Source organism: Neophocaena asiaeorientalis, unplaced genomic scaffold (genome assembly GCF_003031525.2).
Source record: "Neophocaena asiaeorientalis asiaeorientalis breed wild unplaced genomic scaffold, Neophocaena_asiaeorientalis_V1.1 scaffold205, whole genome shotgun sequence".
NCBI classification, from domain to species: Eukaryota; Metazoa; Chordata; class Mammalia; order Artiodactyla; family Phocoenidae; genus Neophocaena; species Neophocaena asiaeorientalis.
This window is the reverse complement of record NW_020174369.1, coordinates 3,140,005-3,164,332: the sequence shown is the minus strand read 5'-3', so window position 1 is coordinate 3,164,332 and position 24,328 is coordinate 3,140,005. Positions and strand designations below refer to the sequence as shown.

General features: G+C 42.0%; 1 protein-coding gene across 1 annotated transcript in view; it reads left to right on the top strand.

Moving 5' to 3' along the window:
* Positions 1-15,708: 15,708 nt before the first annotated feature.
* TACSTD2 (tumor associated calcium signal transducer 2) overlaps positions 15,709-24,328 on the top strand; it is a 52,071-nt gene continuing 43,451 nt past the window's right edge. Inside the window, exon 1 of the mRNA XM_024756223.1 lies at positions 15,709-15,847. Within this exon, the coding sequence (XP_024611991.1) occupies positions 15,709-15,847 (139 nt within the window). The remainder of the gene's footprint in view (positions 15,848-24,328) is intronic.

The window sequence follows — 24,328 nt, the reverse complement described above, 5'->3', positions numbered from 1 at the left end:
AAAGCAACAGGGAAAAATGACAAATAACATACAAGGGAACTCCCATAAGGTTAACAGCTGATTTCTCAGCAGAAACTCTACAAGCCAGAAGGGAGTGTCATGATGTATTTAAAGCGATGAAAGGGAAGAACCTACAGCCAAGATTACTCCACCCAGCAAAGATCTCATTCAGATTCGATGGAGATTGAAAGCTTTACAGACAAGCAAAAGCTAAGAGAATTCAGCACCACCAAACCAGCTCTACAACAAATGGTAAAGGAAATTCTCTAAGTAGGAAACAAAAGAGAAGAAAACGACCTACAAAAACAAACCCAAAACAATTAAGAAAATGGTAATAGGAACATACATGTTGATAATTACCTTAAACGTGAGTGGATCAAATGCTCCAACCAAAAGACACAGGCTCGCTGAAAGGATACGAAAACAAGACCCCTATATATGCTGTCTACAAGACACCCACTTCAGACCTAGGGACACATACAGACTGAAACTGAGGGGAGGGAAAAGGTATTTTACCAAAACCAGACAAAGATACTACAAAAAAAATTACAGACCAATATCACTGATGAATATAGATGCAAACGTCCTCAACCAAATACTAGCAAACAGAATCCAACAACACATTAAAAGGATCATACACCATGACCAAGTGGGATTTATCCCAGGGATACAACGATTCTTCACTATATGCAAATTAATCAATGTGATACATCATATTAACCAGTTGAAGAATAAAAACCATATGATCATCTCAATAGATGCAGAAAAAGCTTTTGACAAAATTCAACACCCAGTTATGATAAAAGCTCTCCAGAAAGAGGGCATAGAGGGAACCTACCTCAACATCATAAAAGCCACATACAACAAACTCACAACCAGCATCATTCTCAATGGTGAAAAACTGAAAGCATTTCCTCTAAGATCAGGAACAAGACAAGGATGTTCATTTTCACTACTCTTATTCAACATAATTTTGGAAGCCCTAGCCCCAGCAGTCAGAGAAGAAAAAGAAATAAAAGTAATACAAATTGGAAAAGAAGAAGTAAATCCATCACTGTTTGCAGATGACATGATACTATACATAGAAAGTCCTAAAGATGCCACCAGAAAACTACTAGAGCTAATCAATGAATTTGATAAAGTTGTAGGATACAAAATTAATGCACAGAAAGCTCTTCCATTCCTATACACTAATAACAAAAGATCAGAAAGAGAAATTAAGGATACAGTCCCATTCACCATTACAACAAAAATAATAAAATACCAAGGAATAATCCTACCTAAGGAGGTAAAAGACCTTACTCAGAAAACGATAAGACACTGATGAAAGAAATCAAAGATGACACAAACAGATGGAGAGATATAACATGTTCTTGGATTGGAAGGATCAATATTTTGAAAATGACTATACTACACAAAGCAATCTGCAGATTCAATGCAATCACTATCAAATTACCAATGGCATTTTTTTACAGAACTAGAACAAAACAATCTTAAAATTTGTATGGAGACACAAAAGACTCCAAATAGCCAAAACAATCTTGAGGGTGAAAACAGAGCTGAAGGAATCAGTCTCTCTGATTTCAGACTATACTACAAAGCTACAGTAATCAAGACAATATGGTACTGGCACAAAAACAGAAATATAGATCAATGGAACAGGATAGAAAGCCCAGAGATAAACCCACGTACCTATGGTCAATTAATCTATGACAAAGGAGGCAAGAATATACAATGTAGAAAAGACAGTCTCTTCAATAATTGGTGCTGGGAAAACTGGACAGCTACGTGTAAAATAATTAAATTAGAACACTCCCTAACACCATACACAAAAATAAACTCATAATGGATTAGAGACTTAAATGTAAGACCAGACCCTATAAAACTATTAGAGGAAAACATAGGAAGAATACTCTTTGACATAAATCACAGCAAGATCTCTTTTGACCCACCTCCTAGAGTAATGGAAATAAAAACAAAAATAAACAAATGGGACCTAATGAAACTTAAAAGCTTTTGCACAGCAAAGGAAACTATAAATAAGACAAAAAGACAACCCTCAGAATGGTAGAAAATATTTGCAAATGAAGCAAAAGACAAAGGATTAACCTCCAAAATATATAAACAGCTCATGTAGCTCAATATTTAAAAAAACAAACAACCCAATCAAAAAATGGGCAGAAGACCTAAATAGACATTTCTCCAAAGAGGACATACAGATGGCACATGAAAAGCTGCTCAACATCACTAATTATTAGAGAAATGCAAATCAAAACTACAATGAGGTATCACCTCACACCAGTTAGAATGGGCATCATCAGAAAATCTACAAACAACAAATGCTGGAGAGGGTGTGGAGGAAAGGGAACCCTCTTGCACTGTTGGTGGGAATGTAAATTGATACAGCCACTATGGAGAACAGTATGGAGGTTCCTTAAAAAACTAAAAATAGAATTACCATGTGACCCAGCAATCCCACTACTGGGCATATACCCAGAGAAAACCATAATTCAAAAAGACACATGCACCCCAATGTTCATTGCAGCACTATTTACAATAGCCAGGTCATGGAAGCAACCTAAATGCCCATCAACAGATGAATGGATAAAGAAGGTGTGGTACATATATACAATGAAATATTACTCAGCCATAAAAAAAACCAAAATTGTGTCATTTGTAGAGACGTCGATGGATCTAGAGACTGTCATACAGAGTGAAGTAAGTCAGAAAGAGAAAAACAAATATCGTATATTAATGCATATATGTGGAATCTAGAAAAATGGTACAGATGAACCGGTTTGCGAGGCAGAAATAAAGACACAGATGTAGAGAATGAACGTATGGGTACCAAGGGGGGAAAGTGTGGGCATGTTCTGGCGGTGCTGGGATGAATTGCGAGATTGGGATTGACATATATACACTAATATGTATAAAATAGATAACTAATAAGAACCTGCTGCTATAAAAAATTAATTAATTAAATTTAAAAAAATAATATAAAGTAAACTTAGCTTTAGGGAATTCCCTGGAGGTCCAGTGGTTAGGACTTGGCGCTTTCACTGCCAAGGGCTCGGGTTCAATCACTGGTTGGGGAACTAAGATCCCACAAGCTGCATGGCACAGCCAAAGATAGATAGATAGATAGATAGATAGATAGATAGATAGATAGATAGATAGATATAGATAGGTAGATGATAGATAGATGATAGATAGATAGATAGATAGATAGATAGATAGATAGATAGATAGATAATAAACTTAGCTTTAGAATGTTTAGGTAACTTACCCAAGGTCTTGCAGTGAGAAGTAGCAAAAACAGAATTCAAACTGAGATCCATATGATTCTACAATCAACTCTCCAAACTATCACGTTACTGGTTTCAGAGCTGCAAGAAACCTAAGGAACAATTTAGTTCAATCTCTTCATTTTTGGATGAGAGGACTAATACCCAAAGATGAGAAGTGACTTGTCCAAGTCACAAACCCAGTCAAGGCCAGATTGAGAAGTCAAGGTCTTCCCATTGCCAGGGCTCCTGGATAACACCTCATGGGAATCCCTGACTTCTCTGCATAACCAAAGAAATCCTGTGCTCATAGACTCTGCACCACATTGTACCCTAACACAGCCGATTAAGCCATGGGATTATTAGTCTGTTACCTAAGAACAGAAGAAATGGGCCTCATGGATAGAAATTTGCTCCGACATGGTTCCCTGTCTTTTCCATTACAGCCAAGCCTGGGAGAAGTGAATTCATAAAAACACCTTGCATTTTTAAAAGTAATTAATCTCTCTGCCTCCAATAGGTCCCCCTGCCTCCTCCATATTGCAGCCAGAAGGATTTTTTTTATGAAGCACAAATCTGAGCATGTCATTTCTTGGCTTAAAATTCTCCAATAGCTCACCAAGCTTTCTGCACCAAGTCCAACATGGAAGCTGAGAAGACCATTATGATGTGCCCTTAACCATTCTCCACCTCACCTCTTACGAGCCCCCCAGCCCTTCCAATCCAACACACACACATTCCAACACACACCCACACACACACACACACACACACACACACACACACACACACTTGCACTCTTTGCTCTAGTCATACTGAACCACTGGGTCAATCCAAACACGTGCAGCTCCACCCTGCAGCCAATCCATGCCTTTCCCCTACATGGGACACCTCCCCTTGTCCCACCGTTGTCTTACTTCTTCGTGAACTTCAAACTCAAACACCACCTCTGCCCTAGAAGCCTGCTCTTCATTATTCTACTCTTCCACTCTTCCCTCCAGACTGGGTTGATCCTTACAGCTGAGCCCCTTTGACACCTCTTCTTACCTCAGTCACGGCCCCAGGCACGCTGGCTTTCACTTGTCTCTGCTTTTCTGCCACGTTCACGGTCCTGTGAGCTTCTGAATAGCATGGACCCTAACTTTTTAAACTTTGTATCCGCAGTGCCTACTATGATACCTAGCATGAATTAATAAGGCACCGAATGGCAGTTTGATGAATGAATAAAGGATTGAATGAATGAAAGAAAACAATAAGAAAAAACGGAAGGCAGATCTTTTGGCGGGGGGGGCAGGGGCGAATCAGTTTTCTCACACTCAGATGCCAGGTGTTTTTGTTTCCTATTATAAGGAGGAAAAAAGAATTGAGGCAGGAATGTTTGTTCAGAAAATGAGCCCCAGAGTGGGGCAGAGGGCAGGTGGAGCAGAGGGCCTGGGAGAAGCAGCATCTCTTCATTAGCGTAAGTGCGTTGAGAGCTTCTGGAGACATGAATCAACCGATTAGCAAGGGTCGCTTGCTCCAGAAGACACATCCTCCTGCAGTTTCCTCAGAAACACAAAGACAGGTGAGATTATAACACTATAAACGTAACTGCATTTTCTCATCAAAAGTGCAACAGAACTTGGATAATTATGAGGCTTCAGTAACTTTACCATTTTACATCCTGTGTATTTTCATCACTGAAAGCTGGTGGGGGGGGAGGGGTGGTGCTCAATCACTCTGATTCATCACATTGTGTTCTTTTCCATGGCACCTACACATGGAGGAAACAACTCGGAGTGGTAGAGCAGGCAATGAGATAGCCTCCATTTCAAGACGACAAAGATGCCTTGGTAATTTGAGGTCAGGCAGTGAAGTGGGCTCCCTATTCTGTGGGCAAGTGGTATTTCTCTGTCAGGCAAATGGGGACCACAGGGCATCATCCTTAGACCTGGCTGAGTGGTGCAGGTGAGGCAGCGGCAGCTCGCATCCATGCCCTTTCTCCACTTTGATGGATGCCCTTGAACAGCACTATCTTTTCATCCAGGGAGCCAGCATAGCCCCAGGCGAAAGGGAGGGTGACCTAAGTGTCCACCGACAGATGAATGGATAAAGAAGAGGTGGCATATATATACAATGGACTATTACTCAGCCATAAAAAGAAACGAAATTGAGTCATTTGTAGTGAGGTGGATGGACCTAGAGAGTCTGTCATACAGAGTGAAGTAAGTCAGAAAGAGAAAAACAAATACCGTATGCTAACACATATATATGGAATCTAAAAAAAAGGTTCTGAAGAACTTAGGAGCAGGATAGGAATAAAGACGCAGACGTAGAGAATGGACTTGAGGACATGGGGAGGGGGAAGGGTAAGCTGGGACGGAGTGGGAGGTTGGCATGGACATGTGTACACTACCCGGTGTGAAGTCGATGGCTGGTGGGAAGCGGCTGCGTGATGCGGGGAGATCAGCTCGGTGCCTTGTGACCACCTAGAGGGGTGGGATAGGGAGGGTGGGAGGGAGATGCAAGAGGGAAGGGATATGGGGATATATGTATATGTGTAGTTGATTCACTTTGTTATACAGCAAAAACTAACACACCATTGTAAAGCAATTATACTCCAATAAAGATGTTAAAAAAATAATTTAAAAAAATAAAAGAAATTATGATTCAAAAGAAAAAAGGGAGGGCAGAGTATTCTCCAGGCCGACTGGGATCTCTGGACCCAGAACTGACTGAACTGTCCTCTGTAGCAGAGAGAACATCTACAGTAAAAAACAGAAAAACAAAAGAAGAAACAGGACTTTGTGGGACTGGAGGGCTTTCTAATGGCTGCAGAAGGAAAAGAAAGGATCCTGTGAAGCCCAACCCCTCCCCAAGATTTAGGTGTGCAACAGTCCTGCCTCCTGGCCCTCAGACAGAGGACCCCGCTGTGCATTTTGCAAAGTTCCGCATAGCAGGTATTTTTTTTTATTTTGAAGAGAGGGCCACTTGGAGGGAGCCCTGGATTTCTAGACAAAAGATAGCTCTGTAAAATGGAGAACAGAATTTGGACAGTCAGAGAAAGGCATTCTGGGTAGAAGGTACTGGGGCAGCAGTGGCACAGTGACAAGAGAAGACAGTGCCGCATGGGGTGACATGAAGATTCCATGCGGCTGGTACACACTGCACGTGGTGCCACATAGATGTGGAAATCGGGTCAGACCTTGAGGGTGTCAGGAGCCATCCTAGAGAGAGGTGTATTCATAACCCTCATGAAAAGATTCAGGCAATCAACAGCCACCATCTTCAAATCCTAAAATGAAGAGATTCCACTAAGTCAGTAATGCTCAGGCTTTTATTTAGCTAGAGATCTCTGTTTAAAGAAAAGCTTACATAAAGACCAAGCTATTATGACAGATGATAAACCAAGTATTATCTGCAAAACAGATAATAGCCCCAAAGTAGAAAGAACCAATTTGGCCATCAACTGGAAAATGGATAAACGAAATGTGGTCTCTCCATACAGTGGAATGATATTCAGCCATTAAAAGGAACGAGGTACCAATAGATGCTACACAACAGAGAAGGGCCTTGAAAACATTGCGCTCAGTGAAAGAAGCCAATCACAATCCAAGCATATGAAATGTCCAGAATAGGCCAATGATAGAAACAGAAAGTAGATTAATGGTTGCTAGGGTCCTGGGGGAGGAAGGAATGGGGAGTGACTGTAATGGATATAGGGTTTCTATCTGGAATGATGAAAATGTTGAGGAATTAGATGGTGGCGATGATGATTGAACAACCTTGTGACTTTACTAAGAACCACTGAACATACTAAAAACCATACTTTAAAATGGTGAATTTTATGGTATGTGGATTTTTGTCTCAAAACAAAACCAAACCAAAAGCAGATAAAGCAAAACTGATGTGGGGAAGGGAGGAGACACCGTAGCCCTCCCAGCTGCCCTGATCATTTCGTGTCCTTTCCAATCTCCCATCCAGAGCTTTCAAGCCTGGCTTCCAGAGCCCTGGGGAGCCAAGTAGGAGAAAAAGTGAGGGTCTTAAAATTGAGGAAGTAAACTTTCACTTAATTCTCCTGTTTCCCCCCCAATCCAGAAAAGTTCTGCTTCCCCCTCTCCGGATGCCAAACAGGCAGTGACCTAGTGGCGTTAGGGAGGGCCAGTTACCTGCCAAGGGAGCAGGAAGGCACTGAGAGGTAACTGCTTCTTAAACATATGTTTTACCCGTCCTCACCTCTTTAGCCTCATCTTCATCTCTAATTCCAGCTGTGCTGCGTGCTATGAATTCTTGAGCCCGGATGGGTGGGAGAGGTTCTACAAGGCAAATGGGTTACTTCTCGCCTTCCCCCGACTTTCCTAGGTCTGCTAAGTCAGGCCTCTCCTGCTTATCTGCTACATCACACCTGTCAGTACAAACCAACCACCACCACCTTGCCGTGCTTTACGGGTGTTCCAGGAGGGAACGGAGGTTAACTCTGCATAATCTTTCATCTTTAACCCAGAGTCTGCCATGGTTTTCTAAATTTCTTAAATTCCCTTCAATTAGCACACATTAATTTTATAATTAGGGGGATAAAAAGAAGGAGAAAGATGAACATTTTGGAGGTCAGTTTGAAATCATTTGGAAAGCGCAAACAGATTTGAGAGAGAGGCAGGAGTCCAGAGAGACGGAAGGGCAGGGGTGCCATTGGCAGACATCTGCAGTCAGAGATCAGAAACAGGTTAGATGGTGATCAGCCAGAGTTACGTTGCTCCATCCTTAGGGGAGGGATTCATCTCTGAGCTATGACCACAGGGCACATGGGGAAAGACCAGCTTTCCAGAATGACCAATTGGGTGTGCAGTGTCACCAGGGCCTGACCCAATGCCCCAGGTGCCCCTGACCTTGGAAGCTGGAGCCACTTGACACCCTGCTGCTCTGCACCCAGGCTCAGCCCTTCCCTATACCAGAACCAGTTCGAACTTAATGGGAGTGGGTGAGATACAGGACATCCTGGGCTCTGGAGCGGTTAGCATCCAGGAAGCCATAAATTCCCCTCTGACTCACACCTCAACCCTAATAACCATCCAGTGAAAAAGGCCCCACCTTACAGTCCAATTCTAGCACCAGCCTACATAAACACACTTTTATATTTTTAATTTAATTTAATTTATTTTTTTATACAGCAGGTTCTTATTAGTCATCCATTTTATATACATCAGTGTATACATGTTAATCCCAATCGCCCAATTCAGCACACCATCCCCTGCCACTTTCCCCTGTTGGTGTCCGTACGTTTGTTCTCTACATCTGTGTCTCAATTTATGCCCTGCAAACTGGTTCATCTGTACCATTTCTCTAGGTTCCACATATATGCATTAATATATGGTATTTGTTTTTCTCTTTCTAACCTACTTCACACTGTATGACAATCTCTAGATCCATCCACGTCTCTACAAATGACCCAATTTCGTTCCTTTTTATGGCTGCGTAATATTCCATTGTATATATGTACCACATCTTCTTTATCCATTTGTCTGTCGATGGGCATTTAGGTTGCTTCCGTGACCTGGTTATTGTAAATAGTGCTGCAATGAACATTGGGGTGCATGTGTCTTTTTGAATTTACCCAAACACACTTCTAAGTCCACATGTTGCTGGGCCTTCCACCAAGGCCTGAAATCTAAGCCAGAACACACACCTGGTAGCTAGATCCCTGTTACCTGCTGCCAATCGTCTCTGATAAGCCCTTTGATGTTTCTCGAGACCCCACCCACCCACCTCTCATCCAGAACCAAAGTGCTGCTTCACCCAGGCACGTTCATGATCAACAAGACAGTTAAAGTAGCCAACATCGTCTCTACCCCAGGAGGTTTGAGGTCATGACTCAGCAGTAAGAGAAAGCAGTGTGCCTTACCTGAGACAGCTGCTCCAGATTTACCCTCAAATGGATCGCAACCCCTAGGTTTACCCAGACCTGGCTAGTCTTTCTGGAGATTTCTGGGGCACTTAAAAGTTTGATGATTTCTTCCCAATGCCAATAGACACACTTTCCTCTTGCCCAATTTAGGCCTGGGAAGGCCCTATCTAGAGCTTGCTCAGCCATTTTTGCAATGTAAATTCAGAGGAAAGACTACACACGAGCCATAATAATGAGATTGCATTTCCTATAATCAGATCTTACTGGTTCTCTACTAGTAATTAAAGTAAGTGCTGTTAAAAGGTTAAAGCCAGTGAGGGGCCAGGGAGTCCTAGGGTCAGGCAAGAGAAACAGACGACGCATCTAAGAAAGACATCTCCCTGGCTGTTGTTATTGTTGTGGCACTACCCAGGTTAAATCCGTGCCACCACTCACTCGGTGCGTGACCTTGGGCAATCTCAGGCACCAATACTGCCTAACTCATAAGGTTGTTGAAAGGAATAAATGAGTTAATACATGCAAAACAGTTAGGACAATTCCTGGGATGAAGCAGGAGCTCAGTAAATGTTACTTATCATCATTATTGCCTTTATCACTCTTATTATGATTATAAATGATATTAGTATTAGTATTTAAATACTATTATTTATTTATCACTATTATTTAAATATTATTTAAATCAGTCAAGTTTCCATGTGGGAAAGAGAAACCACTGCAGGCGTTTTATGCAAGAGGAGATTTAACACAGGAAATTAGATGCTTACAAAAACCACTGGAAAAGGGGTGAAGGTGTGGACACCAGCCAAGGTCTCCAGGAATGACCACCTGGTGATTCGCTAGGACCTCTGAGGCTGCCACTGGAGCCTGCTGGAATTAGAATCCCACCACTGCTGCTTCCGCTGCCCCCTGAGTGTGGGGAGGCCGTGGTAGTGACCACCCAGGGGTCAAGATGCCAGTGAAGGAGCCCTCGTCAGCAGCGGACGGACACCAGAAGGCACAGAAAACTCTCATCTCTACACTTGCAGCAACAACATCCCAAAGAGGCAGGAAGAGGGCTTTCTCCTCACTTCCACCTGCCAGGTCTCCTGAAAGAATATGTAAATGGCAGGACCTAATCGGCAGCGTGTGAAACTCTGAGAGCCTGGGAAGTGCAGTTGTTCATTTTCCAACGGTTCCAACGAGAAGGAACAGGAACAGACGTGGGGAGAGACAATCCACACAGGCAACTGAATGAGAAGACCGTCCTAAGCAGAAGGCACACCTCTGTCTAGAGAGTGGGCCTCACTTGAAGGGGGAAACCATTCCTAATGTCGGTGCCTCAAACCAGATGAGGATAGAAAAGGCACATATGTATGAGCAGAGCGGGTCTCACTCTCTTGGCCTTCACCATGAAGTTGGGTCTGTTATGAGTAGAAATATATCGTCTAAGAAAACACAGGAGAAAGTTCTTATGCTTGCCTTTCAGGCAAAGCACAAAACCCAGAAGCCACAAGAAAAAAGATGGACCTATTTAACCAAAAAAAAAAAACCTAAAATAAAAATACAAGCCAAAGTTTGAGAGGAAATATTTGCAATTTAAGTAAACAGTTAATATCCACACTATATCAAAAGCTCCTTTAAAACAATAGGATAGAAATATTCAACTGGAGCAGGTCACCTGGAAACTCTTCATAGCTTGGTGTGTTGCGTATGCTGTGTCCTCTGGCCGAAGAGCCTTTTCCCCCTCACCCACCTGGAAAAACCTCTATTAATATCTGAAGACTCTAATACTAACCCCTCTCCTTGACTCATTAACTGATTTTCCCTCTGTAGTGGACAGCATGGTGCACAGCCATTCTGAAGTCATCCCCTTCAGAATGGCGGTATACTGTCCTTAGCTACAGGAGAGCTGAGTCTTGTACAAGAATTGCCCTCTGGGGAAAGAAGTTGCCCTATCCAAGGCTACACTACTTTCCTGCGGGCAGCTTGCAACCAAGATGGTGGATACAGGAGTACAAATGCCCAGAACCCTTTGACAACTAGGAGAACTAAGTAGAGCCACGCCAGCTCCAGAGATGATTATGGGACTAGCTAAGATCTCTTCAGATTTTCTGTGTCCAACCAATTTCTCCTCCCTCACCCCTCACGAGTATAGGTCCAGAGAGCACTTCCCAATAAACCTCCTGCAGACAAATCTCAGAGTCCTGGGTTCTGTTTTCCTGGGAAGCTGAACTATGACAATCTCCTATTGATGGTTTACAGATTTTTTTCCATAGTGATATGTGTTAATTTGTTTTGTCCATCTTGATAGCATCTTATTGTACAAACATACCACAATTTAGTTATTCTTCCCTTTTTATGGATACGTAGTTCACTTCCCTTTCTTTGGCTCTTATAAACAGTCTTTCTATTAATATCTTTTTACGTATCTCCATGAGCACTTGCGAGTGTCTCTGGGATGTATACCTGGAGAAGTGGAACTGTGGAGTCAGAGATATATGCAGCTCCAAGTTTAGAGATATCACCAAGTCTCTCTGTAAAGTTATATTACCCATCGACACTCCCACCAGCCTTGCATCATGGTGCCTACTTCCCCACACCTACCCAGGTATTGTCAGACTTTTACATGTTTTCCAATCAGATGGGAGGGAAAGGGCATTTCATTGTTTTTTGAATTGTAATTTCCTTGGTTACTAGTGAGCTTGAGCATCTTTTTGTGGAGGGTGGTGGCATATTCCTCTCTAGGAATTACTTGTTCATACCTTTTGCCCATTCTTGTATGAGGTTGTTTGGCTTTTCTTATTGATTTTTAAGAGTTCTTTATATTTGGGCTAAATAGGAACCATTTGTTGGTCAAATGCAGGACAAAATCACCTCCCTCTCTAGTTTCTCCATTAATTTTCTTAGACTTCTTCACATATATAAATTTACATATATAATTCTTTATGACTTTTGTGGTTTTAGGTAGGAAAAGCTGGTTTCCTACCCGAAGACCATAAAAATATGTTCTTATATTTTCTATAACAGATGATTTTGTGTGTAGTTTTTTCCATATGAATAGCTAACTGTCCTACCCCATTTATTTATTACTTCTCCCACTGATTTATAATGCCACCTCTGTCATGTATCCAACTCCCCATATTTGCCTGGCTCTATTCTGGGCTCACTATTCTCTCCCATTAGTTTGTCTATCCCTGTGACAATTCCTTACCACTTTGGTTTCTAGAGCTTTATAAGTCCTAACAGCTGGTGTAGCAAGTTCTTCTCCTTATTCTTTCTTTTCTCTTTTTTTTTTTCAAAAGTATGAGGAGTTTCACCAAGAAAACAACAACCACCCTATGGGAGTTTGACTGGAATTTCTTTGACTCTACAGAAAATGTTGAGGAGAATTGACATCTTTAGAATATTAAGTATTCTTATCTATGAAGATGGTATATGTCCCTATCTTTTTTTTTTTTTTGCGGTACGTAGGCCTCTCACTGTTGTGGCCTCTCCCGTTGCAGAGCACAGGCTCTGGACGCACAGGCTCAGCAGCCATGGCTCACGGGCCCAGCCGCTCCGCGCCATGTGGGATCTTCCCGGACCGGGGCATGAACCTGTGTCGCCTGCATCGGCAGGCGGACTCTCAACCACTGCGCCACCAGGGAAGCCCCATGTCCCTATCTTTATCACAGCAACTTTAACATCAATTTTGTTAATATCTTACAATTAAATTTTATACTTTTATCCATAAAGGTCTTACATACGTTTTATTCTTAAAGTGTACAAATAATATATTTATTTTCAATGCCTTAATTTTTGATACTGGTGTATAGAAATGTAGTTGACTTTCACATATGGATTTATACATATAAGCCTTCATAAGTTATAGATTTTCATGGGTTTTAGAAAATCATATCATCTTTAAATAGTGACACTTTTTTTCTTTCTTACTAAACTTTATACCTCTTATTTCTTTCCTGATCTTATCATGCTGTCTAGGACCACCAATAAAATTCTGAGAGAGAAAAGGGGGTAATAAAGATGACCTTGTTTTTTTTTTAAAAGTTGGTCTTAATGTTATGCTATGAAGTAATATTGTGTGTGTGTATTTGTTTCCTGCAGCTACTGAAACTTTCCTTGGCCTCCAGTTGCTTTAGAGCAACACTAGAGATATGTGAAGTATGCTAGGATATTGTCTCTAATGCAGCTCCCCATGACTTGATGGAGATGGGACCAAGGAAAGTTTTCTATGAGCCCATCACAACCTTTTAATGTAGGAAACTAGAGAGAAATCTAGACTAGCTCTGATTGGCAAATTGGGTGGTAGGGAATTTGATATTCAGAGTCAGAAACTTTTTCTGATCTTCCTGGAAGAAAGCCTCTTCTCTAAGGTCACCGTAAACAATGCCCTCCAATTACTGAGAGTAACCAATATTAAACATTGAGGTTATTGGCATCCTTGGTACAGAGATCACTGGCCAAGGATGCAAGACCCGGGAAATGAGAATGAGCTCCTCTTGGACCAGGGGAGGCCAATGGCTATGCTTTGTGGAACCTTCTGATCTAAGCTTAATCAGACAGAAGCCCAACTTATTTCCATTGTTAAAGCTTAAGAAATTGGAAGAGGAGGAAGCTAACTAAGTCTTGTCTCCATGAAAAGAAAGCACACAATGTAAAACTGGTACCTACCAGCTGAGAACTTAATAGCTGCACACACATTTCGTATAAGGGAGGATAGAGACCACACTGGTGTTCAGGCCTCTGGAGGGCAGTGGGGCAAAAGGAGCTCGGGTGATCCATAAGGTGAGCCTAATGCTCATAGGAGAACGTGCAGGTAAAAGTGCCACCACATAATCAAATGCAGAGGGGCCCTGACAAAGCTGAGGCAGGAACATCTCCCGAGCATAAGTCGAGAACTCATCATTCTAACTTACTTGGAGCACAGAGGAAAGTAGACCAGGAGTGAAAGTGAACATGTGGGAGACGACAGTCTTGGGAAGCAAATACTTCAATGTCGCAGAGTCTCAATACTCATGTGCAAGCCAATTAACCTTGACTGGTAGGAAGTAGAACGGAAAGCTCAGTGGGAGGCCTGGGGAAGTAAAGAGCAGCACCAGATGAAGAAAGCAAATAATACACCTACGTCTTGGCTCGCTCAGACCTTCAGGGAACCTGAGAAAATACCACCACCTGGTTATACACTGTTTCCCATGCAGTAATTTCTCTCCCAGGGAGGGCAGCTGGGGACACGGACTTGGTTTCCACCTTGCGGAAGATGAGCAGTACCATCAATCTCATTATTCATAGTAGTTATGATGAAGAAAGTTGCCCTGTACACTGAATTAGTGAATACTGAATCATTGCTCCTAAGGGAGATAGAGGGTTGGGTTCCTATGAGCCCCTGGTCACAACATCTTCGCCAACTAATCAATACATTACACTATTGCAGGTGTGTTTCTGTTGAAAAACACCTTCTTAACATATTCTATTGCTTCATTAACAGTGAACCACAGTCTCCAGCACTATAACTCATGCCTGATCTGAGCTTATCTAGCATGTGTATTTTCTCCGTCAGGGACATCACAGCTTTCTTACACATAGGAACACTTGGCAGCACTTCAGCACTACACTTGGGGGGCTATATTAAACAGCAAAATCACCAGTCAAAAGCATAAAAATTTTAAAAACATGGCACTAAATAGACTACAAAAAGGACACGTTTATAATCCGAGCTGAAACAGGAAGGCAGAGCCTCGCCTTGTTGAACCTCAGCTGAGAATGTGAGGTTTGGGTGACTCAAATTATTTGCTGCTCTATGCATATCCACAAACGACCACAAAAGCACCTCAATTATTCCTTTTGGAGTTCTAAATACATTTTAGTGAGTGGGAAAATTCGTGCTCACTAAATCCATGAATGTGAAATAAATGAAATCAAATACGAAATATTTCCAAATATGAAATCCATGAATAACAAGGATAGACTCTACATCTTTTGTAGGCACACAAGATGTGCACATCTTGTGCACAAGATGTGAGCAGAAATATAAGCTCCAGAGAACTAGGGTGGGATCTTAGACACCTGTCAGGGAGGAGGAGACATAGCAGGGAAAGCCCTTGCACTCCTACTTTGGTGTATGATGAGGACCTTCTGCAAGCTCTCCCTGGAGCTGGTAGACTCACTCTCTTACGCTTCTATTATAACCAGCTTTGCGTCTATCTCATATTATAGTTAATATTATGCATAACTTCCTCTAGACTACGAGAGGTCCTGGGTACAGGAAAATTATATATTTTGTGGTTTCCCACCACCAGGGCCTAGAGCATGGCAGGCACACAGCAAATGTCTTTTCAGTAAATATAAAGCTGGGAATCTTAACACTGAGTTGCCCATGAGTAAGTATCCAATTTCATACAATGGCAAAGTACTTTTCACTTTGCAATGTACCTTCACATCCATTGTGCTATTTAATCCTCACAGTGACCTTGCAAGAAAAGTCTTGTTTTTCCTCTTTGTAGGTGAGGAAACATTTCCAGTCCAAACTGCTCTTCTGCGCTCCAGGCCATGTTTCAGACATCTGGGATGACACACAAGCACTCCAAGCATCATGCATCCAAAAAGGAATTCAGTGAGCTCCCGTTTCCCGTGGATCCAAACCGGAACATGCTCATCTTCCAGAACTGCCCATCTCAGTTCATGGCACCACCACTTACCTACTCAGGTAGGGAGAAACTTGCAAGACAGTTCACTCTCCTTCTCTCCTTCCCTTCCCACGTGCCATCTGTCTGTGAAGTTTCCTCCCAGTTCCATATCTCTCAGTCCCTCTTCTCCAAACCACTCTTCCTGTGTTAGCTCAGACCCCGATCACCTCTCCTGGCCTAATGCATCAGCCTGGATGCTATTTCGAACTCCTGTCTTGTCAATCTCACTCCTACCTCATCCCAGCTCTAGTTCCCCTGCCTTCTAGACCACACATCCCAATGCTGACAGCATGGTTTTTATAAATGTCAATTTGATGGCGTCCCTGTTCTCCTTTAAACAATTCAATATCCCATTATCATTAGGACAAATTCCAAATTCTTTTAGCTTATCATGGCTCCTTCTGTTTTCAACTCAGCTCTCCATTCTGGACTTAGCACTCCTTATTCCTAACTTGAGTCTGTATCCCAGTCTTACTCAGCTATTCATAGCTCACTAATGTGCCCCATCTTTCAAGACTCCATCCCTATTCATATTTTATTCTTTCTGCCTGGAATTTTGCTCTTTCCACCTGACTGATTTAGCATCAACTTCTCTACCAAGTTCCACCTGACTTCCCTGGTCCCAACATAGAACTAAGACCCTTAGCACATTTGATGGAGCTCCAATGCTTACCACGATACTTAGATATGAATTGTTGTTTTCTCTCTTTTCCACTAGAGGGAGAGCTCCTTGGCAGCTGGAATTGCTCATCCCTATCTCTAGGGTCTAGCAGAGTGGCTGTCACACAGTAAGTGCTTAGTAAATGTTAAATGGGTGGATGGATGGATGGATGGATGGATGAATAGGTCCCCTGTTCAAGATGGCATAGCCAGCAGACAGAATGACAATGTTCAAAGCCAAACCTTCCTTTCATATTCTTACTTCTGAATTGCCTATCTTTAAAACCAGTTTTTCAACTTCCCATGTCTCCCAAATTACACCTGCCATTGAAGGCTGCTACAAATGGTGATGATATGCCCTGAGAGCTCCAGTTGCTTAGACGAAGGACTCTGTGCCCAGTGAGTACAAGGTGGTAATTTGTCCAATGGGCTTCTTATGTCCTGGACTGAACGTTGCAGAACCAGCTAATGAAATCTACATTGTAATTAGGCAAAATATTCCTGCAGCAGGTTGGAGAGATAATTACTGCCTAATTGTATTTTCCCCCAGTATTTTAGCCCAATGGTCTAGAAAAATAATTTAGAATCATGATTTTTATAATTATCTTTTTTTGAGAGGTCTGCCCGGAATTGTAAATACCATCTAACAGGTTTGAGAGCTAACTTTGGTGTGTGCACTACCCTAAGGGTTTTATGTGCATTATCTCATTTGATTATCTCAAAAACCCCATGAGGTAGGTCCTATTTGGCTTATTTCACAGATGAGGAACTTGAGGATAAGATGGGTCAAGAATCTTGTCTGAAGTTACCCCTGGTAACTGGGTTGAACTAGAATAGTCTGTCTGCTGCCAAAGGGCATGATCTTATCCACTTTTCTCTGCTGCCTCCACAGTTCTCAAAGGATTCACTTATTCAATTAATTTAGAAATTCTTTATTATTAAATAGTGGCAGGCTCTGTTTTAGGTGTTGGAGATACAATAGGGAGCAAAACAAAGTCTGTGTTTCCATGGAGCATATGCTCTGGGGACAGAAGAAGGCAAATAATTAATAAATAAATGCATGGTATATTATATATTGGTAAATGCTTATGTAGAAAGGTAAAGAGAGAATGTATAAGGAGAACTGTTTAAAGAATGAATGCATCTAAATTCCAAATCAGTAGTATCTTAGTCTAAGTTCCCTGGAGACATACTCTGAGCCTGGGATTGCCTGCAGAAGATTAACTGCGAAGTGCTCTCAGGAGCTCTCAGGAAAGGTACCTGTAAGGAAATGAGGACAGCTGGATTGGGCAGAGGAGAAGTTGAGCTATAATGTGAATGCATCTGAGCTCTCAGTAGACACTACAGAGAACTTGCCATTGTGAGGGCTCTTTGGGGTTGTCTAAATTGAGGCAAAGGAGGCTGGACCTTTGTGTCCCCACATCACCAGGCATTGGCCCCTGCTCTCGCCGGGGGGAAGTGAAGCAGTTCCCTGTGACAAAGGGCAATGCCTACTGTGGGGCGGTTTTTGGAGTCCTGACTGTTGTTCCTGGACAGTGGGTATTTCCTGTCAAGCCTCTCTTGTAGGATTATTGGCTGATGCCAAAGAAAGAATTGAGTCTTTGTTCTTCGTCTCTACAAGCCAGGATGATAATATCTCTGCCAGAAGGGCTGCTGTAAGGGTTGGAAGGATAAAACGATGATAAATGACCATATAGAAATATAACAGAGATGAAATGAATTAAGGTCATCTATACTGTGGAATAGTATAGATCATGTGTGAAAAAATAAAGTGCCACAGGGCTTCTAATGAAACACAGCAAGCCCTTGTCCATCCTTGTTCCACATTCCAAAGGCAACCTCATTTAACTCATTAAGCTATCTTACCAGACAGTTACCTCTGTATTTCTAAACAATATGGTTATTTACTGTTTCCTGTTTTATCATATTTAGACATTATCTATTGTCTTTCTATTATGATCCAAGCATATAGCACTCTTATACCACCCTCCCATCCCCCATCTGTCCCATAGTTTAAGTAAGATTGAAAATCAGGGTTTATATTATAATGACTGTGTAAATGGTTCTTTAATTTTTAAAAAACTCTTCATCAGATCGTCCATCTACCTATTCTTTGTTTCCTGTTTACAAACATTCTCATACTGGATACCCTATTTACCTTCTTACCTCCTCTTTCTGTTTCCACATGGGGGCATCCCTCCAGGAGATTCTGTCCTCCTACTCTACCTTAGAGGGGTTATTCTCAAGGTCTATCACACAGCTGCCATCTGGGGGGGATCCTTTTGTTGTTCTCCTCAGTAGAATCCTCCATTGCCTGGATTTCATGTCTTTTTCTCTCCCCAGTTTGGCTGGAGCACATCCTTAAGCAAAGAACTTGGCAGGAAGGGGTGTAATTTCCATCTTTCCATCATCTTCTGGATGCCATATGTATTTGCATTTGGCCAAAAGCAAGATGGTTTGCTTCCTAGTAAGGTACCTCACACCCCTGAAGTTAAACAAGTATAAACAAAGCATTACATACTAATCTATTTATTTAACAAACACTGGACTTGGCCCCGTCTGATGATCTGAAATCAATAAGGCAGGAACTCTGCTCTCAAAATATTTTTTCACTAAGGAAAATACATAAACGGGCAATGACTTAATGTGATCAATACTATAGTAGAAACTTCATGAAAAGCTAAAATAGCACCCCCCGCCCCCAACAGCAACAACAAAAAAGGACTTAGGGAATTCTTAGAAGACTTCCTAGGATTGGAACTACCTAAATTGAGCCAAAAAATGAGAATGCATGTTTATTTATCTATCAAGTATATAGTTTAAAAGTGGATAAGATATTTTGCACAATGTTTGTAACTGTTCTGGTATACTGAAATTCTTCTAGCTACCACGACTGTGTTTAGATCTCCCTAATCTCCTGAGTTTCAACATTTTTCTCAGCGACCTGAATAGTGCCTGGCACATAATATAGAGTTATTGAATGAATGGATGTCAGATGTGGCATTATAAATCAGTGGAGGAAGCAAGTTCTTTAACAAGAACTTTTAATGAATTATCCTGGGACAGCTTACGATTAACACACAAAAGAAAACAATAAAACTAGTTCCTTGTTTTACCTTATTTACAAAGATAAATTCCAGATGAACTGGAAGGTAAAAATTTTTTAAACTTTTTGAAGACAATACAAAAGAACATCTTTATGACATCAGAGTAGGGAAAGATTAATTTAATAAGGCACAGTGTGTAAATCGCAACATCAAGGTTGATCCAATGGACACCAAAAGACACTTATCACAGAGTGTTGTCAAAAATTTCTCTTCCCCTGGACTTTGAAGGTCATGTTTGTCAGTCTGACAGACTTTGATTCTAAACATGACCTTGCTGTTTACCAGCTATGTGAGCTTGGTCAAATAATTTAACTTTTCTGAGTTCAGGTTGCCTCTTCTGCAAAGTAAGATATCATTTTGGAGCATTAAGTGATATGACAAATGTAAAGGTCTTGGCAGCATGCATGGTTCATTTTAGGTGTCCGGTGTGTTAGGTGTTGAGGTTTTCAGGATAAATGAGCTGTGATCCCGTCCTTCAACCTTGAAGAACTTATAGTCTATTGGGCAATTGAGACAAATAAATAGACACTTACCTACAGAGTGACAAGTGTCATCACAGTTCTCTTTACTTTGGCCTTTTGTAGATCAAGAAGCAATGGCACCCCCATCTTGGGGGGTGGGCGGCAGGCCCCTCTTGGCCTCCTCAGTTAGTCCCGTTCCCCAGGGCACTATCACAGCTCTCCTGTTCTCACCATGCACTCTCCTCACACATGATCTCATCCACTTCTATGGCCATGAATGCCATCTCTACGTTGACACCTCCAAAAATCATCTCCAGCCAAGACCTGACACATCCACTTGAATTTCTAATACACATCTCACACTTAGTATGTCAGAAACTAAACTCAATCTTTCTATGTCTCTAACCAACCTCCTTCTCCCCATTGGTCAAGCTCAACAAATAGTCCTCAACCCACTCATTTACTCCAATTACTCAAGACAAAAACCTGGGACCAGTCTTAATAACTGCCCTTCATGTATTGCCTAAACCAGGTTCACTCTCCCATCAAAATACTTCTTAAATCAAATCCATCTGCTTGCCTCCACATGAACTTAACCAACCTGGTCTAAACCATCATTTTCTCTCACCTGGATTTCCACTGTAACTACCTAACAAGACTCCCTGAATCCCCTCTTATCCTTCCTCCCACCCTCATTCTTCATGCAAATAGTCTGAAAATGCAAATTAGATTGATATTTTCCTACACAAAACCCTCAGTTGGCTTCCCATCATACTTAAAAGTCTAAATCTCTTGCCATGGTCCACAAAGCCATGAATTACCTAGCCTCCACCCACCGCAACTGCCTTGCCTCACTCCCTTTGCTCATAAGTCTTCCCTGACACTTGTCTTTTTCCAATTTCTGCAACACACTATGTTCTTTCTACTTCAGGCTATGGGCATACGCTTTTCTCTCTGCCTGAAATAATCTGTACCTCCCCCTTGGCCTAGCTAACCCATCTCATCCTTTTGGATCTCTTCTTAAATGTCATTTTCTTGCAGGAAATTTCCCTGTTGCCCCTATCAAAATCAGGTATTTTAACTTTCTAACCACCTCTTTATTCTATCCATATGTTCATCAATTTAAATATCTATTTAGTTTTATGATTATTGAGTATATTTATCTCACCTAAGTGACTAAAAATTTTATAGGGTAGAAACTATGTCAAATTTGTTCCCTATACTGCTTTGTCCCTTGTTATAGTTCACTATACCAGCATAGTTTACTATACATAGTAGGGAACTGGTTATCAATCCTGGCTGCACAGGAGATTTTATAGGGTGTTATTATGGGCTGAATATTTGTGTTCCTCCTTCCCAGTTTCATGTGTTGAAGTCTAACCTGCAGTGTGATGGTATTTGAGGGTGGGACCCTTAAGAGGTAATTAGGTTTAGATGAGGTCATGCGGGTGGGAGCCTCATGATGGGATTAGTGCCTTTGTAAGAAGAGAAAGACAGAGATATCTCTCTCACCACATACAAGCACAGAGGAAAGGCCATGTATACAAGGAAGTTGGCCCTCACCAGGAACCAAATCTGCCAGCACCTTGATCTTGGACTTCCCAGCCTCCAGAACTGTGAGAAATAAATGTTGTTTAAGCCATCCAGTCTATGGTATTTTGCTATAGTAGCCCAAGCTAACTAAGATAGGTGTTTAATAAATGCATTTATTCGGGGGCTTCAAAAACCTACTGAATCAGGACCTTTTAGGAAAGGAGTCCAGAAATCTGTATTTTTAACGCACTCCACAAGTGATTCCTATTTAGATAGCCCAGCTCTGATGGTTGGAATCTGCTGTTCTAGAGGAAAGTGCCCAAGGTAAGAAATCAGAAGACACAGGTTTGAATTCTGCTCTGTAAAATTTTAGGTGTGACACTTAGGAAAGTTATTTAATATCTCTGATCTGCAGTTTCTTTTACTGCAAATTTGGAATAATAACATCTGTTTCAAATCATAGTTGTAAGGCTCCAATGCATGCTATATTTTATTATTTTTTTTTAATTTTTTATAAATTTATTTATTGATTTATTTATTTTTGGCTGCGTTGGGTCTTCGTTGCCGCACGCAGGCTTTCTCTAGTTTCAGCGAGCAGAGGCTCTGTTGCGGTGCGTGGGTTTCTCATTGTGGTGGCTTCTCTTGTTGTGGAGCACGGGTTCTAGGCGTGCGGGCTCAGTAGTTGTGGCTCACGGGCTCTAGAGCACAGGCTCAGTAGTTGTGGTGCACGGGCTTTGTTGCTCCGCGACACATAGGATCTTCCCGGACCAGGGCTTGAACCCATGTCCCCTGCATTGGCAGGTGGATTCTTCACCACACTGCACCACCAGGGAAGTCCCATGCTATATTTTAAAACACTTTGTAAAATGCATTGTAAAGAAATAGACTTTCCACTTGCTAAGGATCTCTTCTACATAGTGCTTATGTCATCATCTCTGACAATCTACCTGGTGCAGCCCACACTTCTGCACCAGTGAGATAGCATCCCTTTCTTCATACTTCTGAAGAAGGACCAATAATAGTAATTCACAGAGCCTTTGCTTCTCCGAAGTTCTGGGCCATCATTGTCCAGATACACATCGTAACACACCCACAGCCTCAATAGCCCTTTTGCTTCTGGGAAGAAACTGAGATCAGGCAGCAGCAAAGCCGGGAGGAGAAGGCTTGGCCTCACCTCTGTGGGGATGGCAAGGTTGAGTCTATGGAAAGTAATAAGGAAAAGCCACCACCAGGAATTGGGAGATCTCTGAGCAGTGTCTTAACTGACATTCACACGCTGAATCCTTATTCTTTGGAGTGATGGCAAAACCAAGAAAACCGGATTCCCTAGTAGAGGTGTAATTTTTTTAAAAAAATGAACTCTCAAATTTAAGCATTGTGCTGTGTGAATCTAGGAAAATCCTCTCATCAACTTGGCTCTCAGATATCTTATATGTGGAACAGGTGGTTGGACCAGATAAACATATAAATGAATGGATGAATGAGCCCAACTGCCTGCAAGACAGCTTTTTGTTTAAGAATATGGCACCGGGCTTCCCTGGTGGCGCAGTGGTTGAGAGTCCGCCTGCCGATGCAGGGGACGTGAGTTCGTGCCCCGGTCCGGGAGGATCCCACGTGCCGCAGAGCGGCTGGGTCCGTGAGCCATGGCTGCTGGGCCTGCGCGTCCGGAGCCTGTGCTCCGCAATTGGAGAGGCCACAGTGGTAAGAGGCCCGCATATCGCCACAAAATCCAACACCCAGTCATCCAAGCCAGACAACTTGATTCTGATGATTCCTCCTAGGTTGTCTTCATTTCCCTCACCTTCCCTCCCTTCTCCAACCCTTCTAAACTGACCTGATTTAGCCCCTCATTATTTCTCACCTGGACTATTTCTCCAGTTCCTAACAGCTCTGCCTCTCTTCATTCATTACCTTATTTGCCCACATATTCGTTCATCTGAAAAACATTGAAGTATCTTCTCTGGGCCATGTATTGTTGCAGTGACTGGGGATCTGATGGTGAACAAGACAAAGTTCCAGCCTTCACAAAGCTTACATTGTCATTGGGAGAAATGACTGGAAAACTAATAAACAGATACACATGAAATACAGCTTGAGGTTGTGGAAAGTTATTAAGGGAATGTGAAAGGTGGCCAAAGGAATAGAGAGTGGCATGGGCAGAGAGCTCTATTTTGTTTTTTTAGGGGAGTTGGGCAAGAATCCTCTGAGGAGGAAGTCAGGGAGTGGCCATGTGAGAATCAGGCAGAATACCATTCTAAGCAGGAGGAGGAATACGTGCAAAGTCCTGAGGTGTACACAAGCTTGGTGTGTTCTAGGAGTAGCAAAAAGAAGACCTATGAGGCTGGAATGGGATGAGTAAGGTGAAGAATCATAGGAGATGGGTTTAAGGGGTAGGTGTGGACCAGAGTCACGTGAGAAAAAGAGAGATACTAAGAATGACCTGTGACTTTGGGCTTGAGCAACTGAGAAAATGGTGGTGCCATCTACTAGGTGGGGAAGACTTGGGAAGAATGCAGACAGGTACAAATTTTCAGTAGTTCTGTTTCCACCAGTGTTGATAGGCTTGTTAGATAACTAAGTGCACATATCAAGTAAGATGGATAAATAAGTCTGAAGCTCAAGGAAAAGGTGTGAGCAGGAGATGTGAATCTGGACTTATCAGATGTTATTTAGAGAGGGTATAGATGAGATAGGAGAGATGTGAGGTTTAGCCATGGGGAAACTGCATACAGAGAAGGAG